This window comes from Elaeis guineensis, chromosome 8 (genome assembly GCF_000442705.2).
Source record: "Elaeis guineensis isolate ETL-2024a chromosome 8, EG11, whole genome shotgun sequence".
NCBI classification, from domain to species: Eukaryota; Viridiplantae; Streptophyta; class Magnoliopsida; order Arecales; family Arecaceae; genus Elaeis; species Elaeis guineensis.
Window position 1 is genome coordinate 9,564,203 of NC_026000.2, and position 15,003 is coordinate 9,579,205.

Here is a 15,003-nt window from a genome sequence, read left to right on the forward strand (position 1 = left end):
TGTATCAAAATACTTTGTATCATAATATATCATAAATATTTTTCACTGAACATGTGCATAATCGATGTACCATAATATTTCAAAAGCACTTTTCTATTAAAACATAATTTCATAAATCATGCATAATTTCAGAGAATAATTATTTATTTTCAGAATAAATATGGAATATCTCGAGAAGATGATTCATTACTTACCTTTCATGGAGCACTGAATGGACAGATCGACTAACTTCTAGGAGATTCTTCCGTGCCTATTATCCAAAATTATATTTTTACATTAATTTTAATTCAAAATTAAATCTAACAAATTCCAAAATCAAAATCTCGCTTAAAATCAGACTCGTCTCTAAACTCGATCAAAATCATCAGATGAAGCCTTCCACTTCGCTAATCCTAAAGGAATAACTTTAGAGAGAGAGAGAAATCCATCAAGAGAGAGAAACAACCTAGAGAGAGAAAATTTCTAGAGAGAGAAAGTAGAGAGAGAAAGTCCAATTTCAGAGAGAGAAAGTCAGGGTTCAGACTGAAAAAAGAGAGAGAAGAGAGAGAAACTCTCTCTCTCATCATTTTTTTTATTATTTATTATTTATTTATTTATTTATTTGTTCATATATATATATAAATATATATATATATATATTATTATTATTATTATTATTATTTTCTTTTCTTTTCTTTTCTTTTCTTTTCTTTTCCTTTTTTTTTCTTCTTTTTCTTTTCTTTTCTTTTTCTTCTTTTTCTTCTTTTCTTTTCTTTTTCTTTTCTTCTTTTTTCTTCTTCTTCTTCTCGGCTCTTCCCGCGCCGGAACAGGGGACGGTGTCCCCTCCTTTTGCCGGGCCGTTCAGGCCACGGTCGCCGCGGCGGAGGCCGGCGGCAGACAGGGGCCACTCCCCCGGTCACAGAGGAACATGGCCGGCGATCGATTCCGATCGCCGGCGTCGGAAAATTCAAGGAAAAGAGACCCAAAAACAGAGTCTCTTTCCCGACTGTAGATTGGCGACACTCGTCGCCGGCAGCCTCAATCAAAAATACGAAAAGAAAGGGAAGAAAGAGAGGAAGGAAAGGAAAGCTCACCCCCGGCGAGAAATCACGGCGAGAAACCAACAGTGTCCGCGGCTCTACTTCGAAAAAATCGGAGAGAAAAAAAGGGAGAAGAGGCCGATGATCGATCTCAAGAGAGAGGGGAGACCTTCTTATAGAGGGTCCTAGGATTTTGAGAGATCCTAGGACTCCTAATAGGCTTGGGTCTCGCCGGAGAAGAAGACTCCTATCGAGAGTCTTCTTTCCGGTTTTTACCCTGTTTTTTTTTTTTTTTTTCGTTTTGGGCTTTGATCTGCTGGGCTGGGCTTAGTTGGGTTGGATTTTGGGCTATCACAATAATCTTTAAGCAATTGGAGCCGATATAATCAACAAAATCTCTACTCGGTATTTTGGAGTGTCCAGGGAAAAGGTTGGACCCAAAACGACCAAAAAGGATAAGCCCTTGACCCAGAGCCAGCCCAAGTTAAGGTTAGTTTGGGACTGGTCATGCACAAATACATATCTTCTTAGCTAGAAGTGTGATTTTTATAAGATGAAGACATGCAGCCAAATCCTATGTTCTATAATTGCATCACCCAATAAAATGGTTAGGGACCATACCTAACATAATACACAATCAAATGCAAATTAACTACCATCTCTCGTCATCCTCTCGATTGCACGAGAAATGTGGCAGGCATTGAAAGCAAAATTGTCACATGTAGTGTCAATGTACTAAATCAAATGATGATATTGTTATTGACTGAAGAGAGTTGGTGGAGCTACCAAGTTAATGACAAAGTCTGAACTTCTTCTTAACACCTATTTTTCAGGTTAGCATGTGCATGAACAAAGTGAATTATTTCTTGGTCGACTTTACTTTCATGCATAATTATTTGTATTAAAATGCAAAAAGCAAAAAGATTAGAAATAACATAATAGCACACCACCTGCAACTTACGTTATGTTTTTTATTCCAAACAGGCCACCTTCCAGCATGTCATCCCCATTGAAAAATTTTTTGTGCTAGTGTAAAAAATTCATCGAGGAGTGCACCATTTTATATGATTGGTCCACATAGCAATCATTTTTTAATATATATTTAATATTTATAATTTTATTTTTTTCATTTAAAATTTTTATATGACGAAAATATCTATGCTCTTTGAAAAAAAATTATGACATCCCATGACATATTATGACTTCCTACACACAGAAATTCATAATATGATCCAAAAAATTATAACATTCTGTAGTATATTATGACATCCTACATCAAATTATCATTTTCTGCATGTAAAAAGTCATAATATGGCTCAGGATATCATAATATAGAAGGGATATTTTTTTCTAGTCACTTTCCAACGTGCATTTAATACCTGTAGTTCCGTTTGTTTCATTTAAAAATTTTGAATGATGAAAATGTTCCTTCTCTTTAAAAAAAATTATGACATCCTATAGTATATTATGATATCTTGCATCAAAATTATGATTTCCTACACACAAGATGTCATAATTTTTTTTCAAAGAGCAGTAATATTTTCGCCATTCAAAATTTCCAAACGAAAAGACGGAACTGCAGATATTAAATATGCTTTGAAAAACGATAGCTACATGGACCAATCACATAAAGTGGTGCGCTCTACGTCAGATTTTTCCATCCCTATTGCAACCTTTTTTTTTTTTTGAATAGACCACATCATGGGCCAAGGCCCATTACCTAAGCTAATGGCATTGGACTGGTGGCCCATGATGGCCCAAATGCACAACATGTATGCAACAGAAGTCGATGGGGAGATGGGTTGGGCACGGCCCAAAGAATCGATCACCATTATTAACCTCGTGTAACCATTGTGCATCATCAAGATAATCAGTAACGCTGATTGTAAATCATAAAACTTTTTTACTTCAAATTTTCCATTGATCGTAGTACCATGACTAGTTTAAAGCCCTGTTTCGTTGTCAGGCTCATGTTACCCGCCGATAACTTGGCCTGCTGGTGATGCTGCCAGTTGGCCAAGCTGAGGCGAAGAACCAGAAAGATTTGGGTGTTCATGCAATTGCAGAAAGTTTTAGAGCAGATTGTACTAATTTTTTGGATAATAGATTCCAATAAAAAGGTGATTTACAAAAAAAAAATCACAGGCAGAAGCCCACTATCTAAAAGGAAAAAGAAACAAGAAGAAGAAGAACATTAGATAACATATCACATTTTGTTTATCCCCTTCACCATATTTACCAAAACAAAATCTCGGACTAAGGTTGCTCCCACAATCCAGTATACACATCAAAGTTACAGTCGAACACTTAAATGTTAGAGCATCGGATCTTACAATTACAAGCCTATTAACCACCACACCAAATAAGAATTTGCCCAGAAGGATTACATCCATTCACCAACGACCCACGTCTCATGCACCAACCATGTACCATTTTCGTCCTAACCCCGTACCCCACGTAGTAATCGTGCATCTTCTCCACATCACACCGCATAAACATTGCTCTCATTTCCAAAATTTCCCTCCGCTTAATCTTCAATATCCACATCAACATCACCGTTCTCCATGCCATCAAGTCCTCCCCACACTCATCCCATCTCTCCCTTCACCGTCCTAGCGTAGCTCCCTTGAATGATAGGTGCCTCCGCTCGGGCTCCCTCGAACACAAATGGCGGCAACCATCATTTCATGTTGAACTAAATGATTTTGATGGAGAGAAATTGTATGCGGAAACGGAAATGAGAATGAACGGCTTCCATTCTCATTTAGTTCACAAAAATTCTATTTTCATTTTGATTTTACGAGAGAACTGGGAACATCTCAACTTTTCAAATCTAATTTCTATCCTTCTTTGGTATTTAAATTTTATTCTGATACTGATTTTTTTTTTTATTCAAATCAAAAATCAAATATATGGCTATTTTGATTCTTACTTCAATTCATTTCAATTTCGATTATAATTCTTGTTATATACTATTGCATTCAGCTCCCATGCTTGAGATCGAAAGGATGGAATAGAGGTGTACGTTGGAGGTACTATTTGAGCTTCGACTCAAAAACCTACAAAAAAGTCATATCGAAATGTTTTTCGGTAAAAATCCTTCGACGCTCAAATTAGAAGATAGAGAACAATGAGAAAAAAAAAGTGAGGGTTGAAAATTTATTTTGGAGGGTACCCACTCTTCTCTATTTATAGAGGTAGAATTGGAGCCATACATGCTTTAGAATCTTAGAACAATGAGAAAAAAAAGTGAAGGTTGAAAACTTATTTTGGAGGATACCCACTCTTCTCTATTTATAGAGGTAGAATTGGAGCCATACATGCTTTAAAATCTTAGACAATCCTCCAATATTGTATGTAGATTAGGTTGACAGCAGTTTTTTTTTTAAAAAAATAATTTAATCACATAAATATTTTTTTTTATTTGAACTTTTTCAAATTAAAGATAGAGTGGATTCTATTAACTGAGCCCACTATATCACAAGCATAGATCAGCTTGACTCGATCTAAATTTACTCCGACTAACTTAAGATGAACACCTCAGCCAGGGATGAAGTTCGAACGGCAATCCACGTGGCTCTTGCTAATTTTTTTTTAGGCTACTTAAGCGTGATAGTTTCTTGGTCAATGCTGAGGATGTATTCGGTCGGGATTGGAGTGGAGATTCATAATATATACCGTATTAACTCGAAGTTCATGGTGCAAAAAAAAAAAAAAAAAAAAAAAAAAAAAAAAAAAAAAAAAAAAAAAAAAAAAAAAAAAAAAAAAAAAAAAAAAAGGCACACGGGGAAAAAAAAAATGCAAAAATGCCCTTGCTCTGTCAGTTGTCTTGGAGAAGACTGCCCGACAGGTGACCGCTCCGCCATACCTTTCACGGCCACGTGAGCGATTGCAGTCCCTACACGTATGCGCGCACCTGAGCCCACCACAGAACACGAGATATTCATAAAATGATCCACAGGCTTCTGCTGAAATATCGGTACTGACCCTTCACATCGTTACTTCCATGATCCGTCCTTACGTGGCTGAGAAGAAATTGAAAGTAGAGCGGAAGTTGCCAAGGAATAATGCTGATCCTTTACGACAATAGAATTGCTTTATAAAACACATACAAAAAAAAAACATAGTGAAAAAAATCTTGAATCCATTGCAGTATAGCTTTTCTATTACTCCTTAATTTGGCAGCATGTATAGTAAAAAATAGAGCTAAAGAGTTGGCATTTTTTCCCCCCCGGATGGGGTTGAGATTTGTGGAACTTGCAGTACAAGGAGCTTTCTTATTGATTGGAGCTGAAGTTCAACCCTCAATTATTATCTGAATACCTGAAACTAGGAAAGAATATTTAGAAATTGAAATTATCTTTCTTCAATTAGCTGTAAACCACTGCCTATTACAACTTCCTAAAGTTAATCATACAACTAGAGACGCAGAGAAACACTAGAACAATCTTTTTGAGCCGTGATTAGCCTTGTAAAATGGGACTTATGTTAAGTGGCATACTCCTTTATCACAGCAATCAAGACTTTTAGAATTGCTTCGTGAATGGTGCATATTCAAAAATCTGAACTTGAATAATTATGGTATAGGTAGGTCTTCCTCCATCTAAATTGTATTTGCCCCCAAAAAAAAGATGCAAAACTTTGTGCTATCTATAAGAAATAGATATATTATGATATTTATGATTTTACTCGAATTTAAAGTGATAAAAGTTATTGCTATTTTTAAAACAAGAAGGAATGCAATATATTAAGAAGATTTTATTATTTTTAGTATAAATAGATGAGCAATCCCAAAACTGCCAATATCACGATCTTGTACCTGCTCTACCATCCATTTTGTGACTCCTTTTTTCTATATTTTAGGGGAGGGGGTTGTGATAGTTTCTATAACTTGCATTAGAATTCAAGAGCAGATATTACCTTACTAATCTGTCATCGAGGTTAAAAATGTTATAAAATTATGTATAGGTAAATTAGTAAGGTTTTCTACTTGACGTCATACATCTTCGTGATCGTCTCCTGTTTTCAGTACATGCAACAGGACGATTCTTAAAGTTCTTGGTATGGACTGAAAGAAAACGCGCTATTGTTATATTAAAGAAAATCTTACCGTGTATAATGAGAAATCTTTAGAGACCGGTTCCAAGCAACCAATCTCCAAAACATGATGTCATGCAACTTTAATATCTGACTCACATATCATTCATCAAATATATATATATATATATATATATATATATATATATATATATATATATATATAACATTTTTTGTGCTTTCTAACCTTCACAAACACCTTCTTTTCAAAAAAATAAAATATTACATTCCCCATAAATGTTCCGAACCTCCTATTTTAAAAAACAAATATATTTCTTATTTTTCAAAAAGATTGTGGCAGTCTAGAAACTAAAGTTGCATGTGCATTGTATACGATATACTAGACAGTGATATTATGCTTAGCAAAATATAAACCTATGATTATCAGTATAAAATAAAATAATAAATTATAAAAATTCTCTTAAGATTTATTTTTATTTTATTTATATACAATAATTTATAAAATCTATATTTATCAAGTTAAATTAATAATATTTATGAAATTATTTATCTTATGCAAAATTGAAATTGCTCTTAAATGAAAAAAGGATACACACATTTTCTTATATCCTTGCCAAATATTATATCATTAAAGATTATTTTTATTATTTTTATTTTTTTTTTTGATATGATATTTGGATTTTATTTAAAATTAATGGTTCAACTTATATTTTTGTTAAATTATCAATTAATGTGTTTGATAAAAATAAACATCAAATGGTCGGCATCGATTTTTCAGGCTGTTGGTATAAAAATGTAAGTTTACTTTAATTTTGGGAGGATTTTTATAATTTACTTCTGAAATAAAAAAGTTAAGGCTTGCAGCAGGTAGAAGTGGAAAAGAGATTAGCCGGGGTAGCTTGGTCAATTCGCTGGTCAGGGATGCCTCCAAAACGACGCGTCCCCTGGCATCGATTTCTCGTCAACAGTAGCTCCCTAAGAACGAAACCGACCGCAGGGCGAATTAAGGAGAATGATCTTTGACGCCGTCACTGACGGTACGCGCTCTCGCCTCGCCGCATCCCGCATCCAAACCTCCGGCTGGTCTCCACCTGTCCCGTTCCGTCCAATTAAAATTCGCCGCGTAGCGCGCATTAACTCCGTCCCAACTGCCCACCCGTCCAGCTTACCTTCCCCTTCCCCAACCCCAGGTTTCCTCTGCGGCAAAACCGCAGGCGCCCAGAATAATGAATGTGGTATATTTGCGTTTCTCCAGAAGGAAATTTTAAGATGTCCACTTTTCCATTTCTTTTTTTCTCTTCTCGTGCTTTTAGAAATAAACTTCCTTTCTTTTTTTTTTTTTCTCAGATTCAATCGATTACTGAAAAGAAAAATAAAGCCAACTTGTACGCTAACGATGCGTGTGGAACGGATGCTTAAAACCGCAGGAATAACGGAGATTGGTCTTTGTCGAAAGAAAGGGAAACTCACGGAAATGTGCCATCGTCTTTGCCTCATTCGTCTGAATTAGTTCCGAGTTCTGCAAATTTTAATTAAACAATACAATCTAGAAGTCTAAGGTTATGTGAATAGAAATCCAGATAGAGAGAGAGAGAGAGAGAGAGAGAGAGATTGAGAGAACATTTCTTTCTCCATTCCAGTACTCCAACTCAAGAATTTACAACACTGACTCAAAATGTTTCTTTTTTTTTTCCCCCTAAAAAAAAGCAAACTCTAATCTCTTCCACCCAAAAAGTAGGAAAAAAAAACAAAAAGAAAAGCTATATTTCACTGCTCTTGGTTCTGGCCATGGCCTTGGCCTGGGTGGTTCTGCTCACTCTCCTCCCTCTGGGTCTGACTGGGCTCACCGGACGGTGCGGGTACGACGCTTCCCGGGTTCTTTCCGTCATCAACGTTCTCGCTCTCGGCGGTGTCGACAGGTTTGACGCCGAAGGAGGCGGCGCGGCTGGAACAGGGCGTGGCGAGGAAGGGCCTCCCAGACATGATGACCACGATCCGCGGTTCGAAGCTCTCCTGCGGTTTGGCGGCAGGCTCGGCGCCGGCCTTGCCACCAGCGCCCCGATTCTCAGTATCGCCATCTCCGCCCTCGAAGTAGCCGGAGATCTTCCAGTAGGAGCAGGCGAGGATGAAGAGAGCGAAGGCGATGAGGCCCAGCATCGCCGCCAGTCCCCCGAAGAGGTACGGCACCGGCGAGTGCCACGCCGAGTGAGGAACCGCCGACGACGGCGGCGGCGCTGCCAACGCCGTCCCTCCGATCGCGTTGAACCCGGCTCCTGGCCTCATTCTTCCTTCCTTTTGGATTTTTTTTCGCTTTTACTGTAAAAGACGAGAGAGAAGGTGTGTGGGAGAGAAGGGGAGGGGAGTTTTGTGGTATTGTAGATTGGAGGATGGGAAAGCAGGGAGAGGGGATGACGGGTATTTATAAAGGTGGCTTCGTAATTGCTGAGATAAAGTTGTGTTTAACTAATGAACCCACTATGGTTATGTGATAGTGATTTTTCTTTTCTTTTTTTCTTTATAAACACTAAGCTTTTAAGCTTTGTTTTTTTAAAAAAAAAATAAAATGTATATTTGGCCTTACAAAGCAAAATTAGAATCTGCATTTCTTTTTATAAAAATAATATTTTATTTTGTAAATGATGATAACTTTGCCATAATGTTGGTTGCAAAATTAATGTAAATAAAGTCCATGCATATGATATAAACATTAGCTACTTTTTGTACATTTTGACACATAAGATTTGATCCTCATATATATACAGAATCTAGATCTAGATCTATTGGCATGATGGGGCATTAAACATAAAACCATTAACCAACTTGGATAGATGTGATAGAGATAGACATGGAATAAAATATAGGGCAATATGTACATCTCATGTCAATTTATTTGATTTGAACATATTAACTATAAATATCAACACTTTCGATCATCTAAATTAGATATAAACTGTAGAAAGAATATATTAAGGTGAAACTCACCACAATGCAGCTAATAATGCAAAAAGGAAGTCTAATCAACAACTTGATTCCTTTCCGATAGGTATGAGACATCTAAAAGAATATGCAAATTAAGAGATCAAAAGTAATCTGAGCATGCCGCAAAAATTGTGATGATGAAACTAAAATCAATATTAATTTAGGCATGGAATTAAAATTTTGATGATGAAAACTAGCTGGCTATAATAAAATAATCATCTTCAATCTCAACATTAGCCCATAATCTGAGGTATACTTTAAATCATTATGTACAACAAGGAGTTTCCTTAGAGCTACTTTACAAAAGTGAATCCCATATTAAACCCACTATTTCTTTGAAATAAAGTTAAATAATTTGTTATTTATCATTATCAACTTTACTGCACTATTTCATAGTCAAGTCTTTAATATGACAAAATATGAAAGGGATTCTAGTTATTGTCATGGGTGTTAGATCTAATAATTTAAGAAGTAAAGTGATATCATTAGAAATTTTATTAATCAAAGACATATATTCCTTTTTATTCTTTGCTTTCTAGAAGCATATCTCATTTGATTACTACCCTATGAGGGTGATGAACCTTTTTAGACGCGGAAAAATGTAATTGGATGCTGGAAGCTGTAAACTTATCCATTAGAGGGACCCACACGATTCTAATATTTCTTCTCGAGGTATGGTGAGAACAGCACTAGAGGAGAGCCGAGAGCGACCGTAATGATTTAAGCGATGGATTGCAGCGAAGAAAAAGTCTGTGGGGTCTCTCTAGCTACCTTTCTCTCATTAGCTGCTTGGAGTGATTTGATACGAAGGAATGGAAGTACGGCATATGCTACACCACTTCTTTCTATTAATAAATTTCTTAGGGGCACTAAGAAAGTTTAAGATTGGATAATCATTTTAGAGGGCATGATTTATATCCATCATCGTCACCTTTTTTACAATGCCTTAGGCAATTAGGGTTCTTTGGGTTTGTTGATCGCATGATATGAGTTAGTGAAATGATATGGATTCCACTCTAAGTTGCACCAGTTGGTTGGGTAAAGTGCAAGCCCATGGTTTGGATGCTTTGTTGGTCTTGGGCGCAACACTTGGCTATTTCTTGTTGGGATTCACATGTTTCCTCCTTGAGTTCGTTTGGTCACATGCTGCTTCATTTGATTTGGGTGGTTACATGTTCATGTCACAAAGTGGTGTCTTGCCAATTGGAGCCAGAATAGCTCCTAATGCTTATTATGACATACCATTTGAGTTTTGGGCAAATCATGCATTTTGTTGCTTATCAGTCGCTAGTTGAAACATTATGGTTCACACATGTCAAATAGTTTTCAAAGATTATGATGTTGGATTTGTCAACAAAATTGATGCCAAGAAAAGATGGATGATAGCTACAAAAATCTTTATATTAAATAACAGCACATGATTCTTCCTATCATCCATTTCCTATATCCTTTGGATGGAATCGGAGTTTGAGAATAGATCGCCACTCAATTATGGTCATGGAACCTTCTTCAAAAATTTCATGAGAATCTTTGGATTGTTCACACCACACTAATAAGTAATCATAAAAAGATCTATCAAGCCTTGAAATGAATATGATTTGTGAAGAGCAATATCATAGATGAACTTCACCAACATTGACAACAAGGTTTGATATGATAACAAATTAAGAACAATCGTAACTTTGGTAAAAAGAAAATCCTTTAGTAAAATAGCTATTTTACTATAAAATTTATATATACATCAGGCGAAGCATTACCTTCTACCATTCCATTAATGACTCGTGTGGGAATGACCATAAGGTAAATTAAAGAAATGGTATATACACAACCAACAAGCGAAAAGGAAGCATGAGTCAAACCGACATATATATGGAGAACTTAATAAAATTGTAGTAATCCTGCAAGAAGTGTCTTGCCACAAAGCTAACAATACATATTGATAAGCAACTGGGAAAACATGATACTTGTATCATACAGAAACTTATTAATTGTGATGAAATCATGCTAGCACACCTTTTTGTTTGGAGAATAAGAAGATTCTAGCAAATCTTGGAGAAGTTTTGCACATTCATACTAAACATTATTCTCATAACCTAGAAATTCGTGAAGCCAAACTCTTCTCTACTCCTCCTCCTTTTTAATTTGAGATATATATAGAAGAAGCGAGTCTCTTTTTTTTTTTTTGGGTAGAAGAGAAGCGAGTCTTTACTAGCATACCTTTGTAAAGAGCCAGCTTTACCTTTTGGCCCCGAAATAGACTTTGATGCTAGTCACGGTCAGCTTAAAGGATGAGGGGTGACCCAAAGGTGGCAGGCTTTGCAAGGGAGAAGTGTGGACCGGGGGTACCCTCACCGGGCAGCGGAGCATGCGATTCATTCACGCTGACGTCCGTGGAACGCGTCCCATTCTCTCGCCGTAATGCCCGCTGAGCTGTCCTCCTCGCCACCAGGCCTAGAACGCGACACCCGGTAACTTGCTCCCCCCGTCTCAGAGCCGACTCGTAACGGATCGGACGGTGAGGACGTTTTGATTGGCATCACGGACCCATGGTCCTCAAAGGGTGGGCCCGGGGTATGGAATTTACATAGCGTCGCCGCGTCAGCCACCACTTTTGCGCTGCCTGCCACCCGGTTGGGTGGGCCCGGGCCAGAGACCATTGTCGTTGGGCTTCATATCCCACCGCAAGGGATAGGGACAAGGGACATCATAACGGAATCTGATCTCCACCGTATTATCTGCCTTCGTTTAATTAATTGATTAAGATATTCATAGAGGACAGCACTACGATGGAGCGGTTTTTTTTTGGTAAAGACTACGAAGGAGCGGTTGCAACTCATAGGAAGATACTGGGAAGTTGGAAGGAAGTTTAAGCAAGATCGTTTTCCACAAACTTATGGGTTTTCGCCTCGCCTTCTCCTCTGACGTCCTTGGAATGTTGAATGCTGGTTCTCTCTCATCTCTTATCGTATATATAGCAAACATGATGGTGGGGAATGGATATGACACGATTAAAAAAAAAAAGAGGTCTGCTTATATTCTCCCATACACCATTCAACTCTAACTCATCTAAATGAATTTGATGTGCGAATTTTGGATAGTTAAGTCCTTTCTTTTTCTGAGAATATAGTGTAGTAGTTTCAAGCCTATGATAGGAGGCTGAAGTGATTATAACATTCTGGTAAGGATGTAAGCTTGCATGTGCCCCTTTTACTTTAAGATACGAAGAACCACAAGGCTGTCAACTTGTGCAAGGACGTGCATGCTTTCCAGCCTTTCTCGTATCTTCAATAGATATGCCGTATAATACTAGCTAACAATAGAAAAATTTTGTACTTACAAGTTTGACGCGTCATTAGTCTATCCAAGACAGCGTAGCTTCGGATGTCAACAAAAGCCATTTTCGTTCACGATGAGGGCAAGTTGCGATCAAGATTGCAACAGAGGTTGGAAGACACGTGTCTGCTCATGGCCAGTACAAAAATAAGTAGATCCAAAGCAGTACGATGCCATTGCTGATCTGGTCACATCTAAACCTCTATTCCATTGCCACGCATTAATTCCCAACTTAACCAATCCCCGTCCGACGGTCAATAACTCCTCTCCCAATGCTTTCACTAAAGCTAATTAAGACGAGTTTAACACGCAAATAATTGACCTTGTTTAGAATAATCTAGGAAGCCAAAGGCTCATGTAATGGCCAGCATCCGCACCTCCCAATGTTCCCGACGTGCGGAATCCGTATCCATAGATTTGTTTAGTCTCGGAAGTGATGAGCCACCAAACAAAGAATAGTGGGAGGGGAGATGAGCAGCTAATGATGATGATGGTGGAGCAAAAGGTACAACTAGTGTTTGTTGGAATCTCTCGTCACAAGTCGGGGTGGCGGGACGCATCAGCCGCTGTTCCCCCTCCGGGTGGTCATCCGCCTCGCCCAGTCGCGCGCCCGGGCGCGCGAAACTCGCATAACACGAGCGCACCCTGAGCCTCTATGGACCTTCCACTACCCTTCAGTAGACGACTCGGGAGCTCCACAAAGGTTATGATGACCCAACTCCAAGGAGCCATGGCCTTCCTCTCTTTGAGAAAAGTCATAAAGATCCCCAACTGATTCATCATATGAGTAAAAAAATCTTATCCCTCTAAAGTAAACAGAGCCACGACATCCGTTTCTATCCCCTAAAGAAAAAGCCGTAGCTCAATGCCAGGCAAGGAGGACATGACAAGAAATATACAAAGGACATCCCCTTCCCCGACTTGTTCCCATCCGACGTGGCATCCTATGAATGCCTGAACCCAACGGATCACACTCCAATTCCCTCTTACGATGTCAGATGTGAATGGGTGATGTTGTGGTGCGCTATAGCATTAGCCCATGGGCAGGGGTAAGTACACCCCCCCCATGGGACCTCCAAAAAGCGAAGAGAATCTGCATGAAGATTGCGTTGCCGGGATGTAATCTATTGCATGTTTCGCAGCTTATTGTGGTATATTTCAAATTCCAAAACTATGGATGGGTTAAGGCTAACCGTAACGAGATTTAGTCGATGTATTTTTAATATGATAATATCTCAGGCTTTGGTTTGAGAAACGAAAATTTGGTGCAGAAAGTGACCTTCACGGTTAGAATTATACTACCAGAAAATGGCTATGCATTGACAATTACGTCTCCTTCCTTGCAGCATCACATCAATCACTTTAGACAATTTAGACTAGTTTTGGACGAAGTTGTGGCGTAAGGACTAACAATAATGATTATGTGGGCTATTAAAATACTACCTAGTTTCAAAGATCAAGACCAGGTTAGAAGAACAAAGTCAGGTTTATCCATGAGGTCCCGTGATGGCATGGTCGTGGCGGACTTGGTCCAAACATAGATCACTTATTTTAATCATTACCCCAATCTAATAGGACAATGAAGAAGTGAGATTTGCTCGAATCAAGTACCGCATTCAGAAAAGAAAAATAATAAAACAGTGGGCTGAGTGGCCGTCCGCCTCAGAAAAGCATAAGCTTTAATCATAGGTGGTTCGGTTAACCATCATCATTGCTTGACAACTTGGGTATATCTTATAACTGATGACTGATGAGAGAACCAATGTGACGAAAATTATTTTCTACCGCCACGACCCAGCTTCAGGACAAGAGCAGTTGATGACAAAAAGTTGAGAAAACCAAATCTACATCCAGGACAGGCCAACAGCCTTAGCTATTCTCATTTGTCAGATGCTAAACTTTAGCGCAGTGCGGCCCGAGCAACTTTAGCTCCACATCAATCACATCCTTTTGGCAAAGGGAAAAATGGTGGGATAAAAAAAAATATATCGTGCAAAGACTTCAAGAAGCTACAACCCGAATACGACGAATTCGAGACTAAAGTAGTTGAAGACACCCCGTTGTATAAGGTTCTGATGGTCTGTCGCTTGTTTCAAACCCAATAATGGGATCCAAGCATCCATAAACGGGGTGCAATCGAACCTAATTGAAAGCTCGATATTGACTCACCTCAAAAAACATTTGAATTCGAAACTCGCCTCAATATTGGCTGAGCCTTAATATCCCCAACTCAAACTCAAGTTTGACTCGATGATAAATAGATAAGACTCTAAATCGCCTCGAATATTAGTCCAACCATACTTGAGTCGAATTCAAACTCAAAATCAAATATTATCCTACTGATAACATATATATTAATATATATATTATAAATAAAAATAATATAATTAAAAATATATACAGATTCAAATATGCTCACATATTTTCAAACCAAATATTCAGCTATTCGAGTTCAATTCAAAAAATTATTCAAAGTACTCGAATTTGACAATAACTGAATCGAATAGAGCTCGAGTAACTCGCAAATAATTTTGACTATGTTTGCACCCCCGTCCATAAGCAAAGATTACATTAGGAAGCAACCACAAAAAGGAAAATCTGGTAAGCAGATATG

The 15,003-nt window shown here is 38.0% G+C and overlaps 1 protein-coding gene across 1 annotated transcript; it reads right to left on the reverse strand.

Annotated features, from left to right (window-relative positions):
• Positions 1-7,688: 7,688 nt before the first annotated feature.
• LOC105050355 (protein GLUTAMINE DUMPER 2) lies at positions 7,689-8,658 on the reverse strand. Its single transcript, XM_010930327.4, has one exon. The coding sequence runs from the start codon at positions 8,358-8,360 to the stop codon at positions 7,845-7,847; it is 516 nt and encodes a 171-aa protein (XP_010928629.1). The 5' UTR covers positions 8,361-8,658; the 3' UTR covers positions 7,689-7,844.
• Between the last annotated feature and the right edge of the window lie 6,345 nt (positions 8,659-15,003).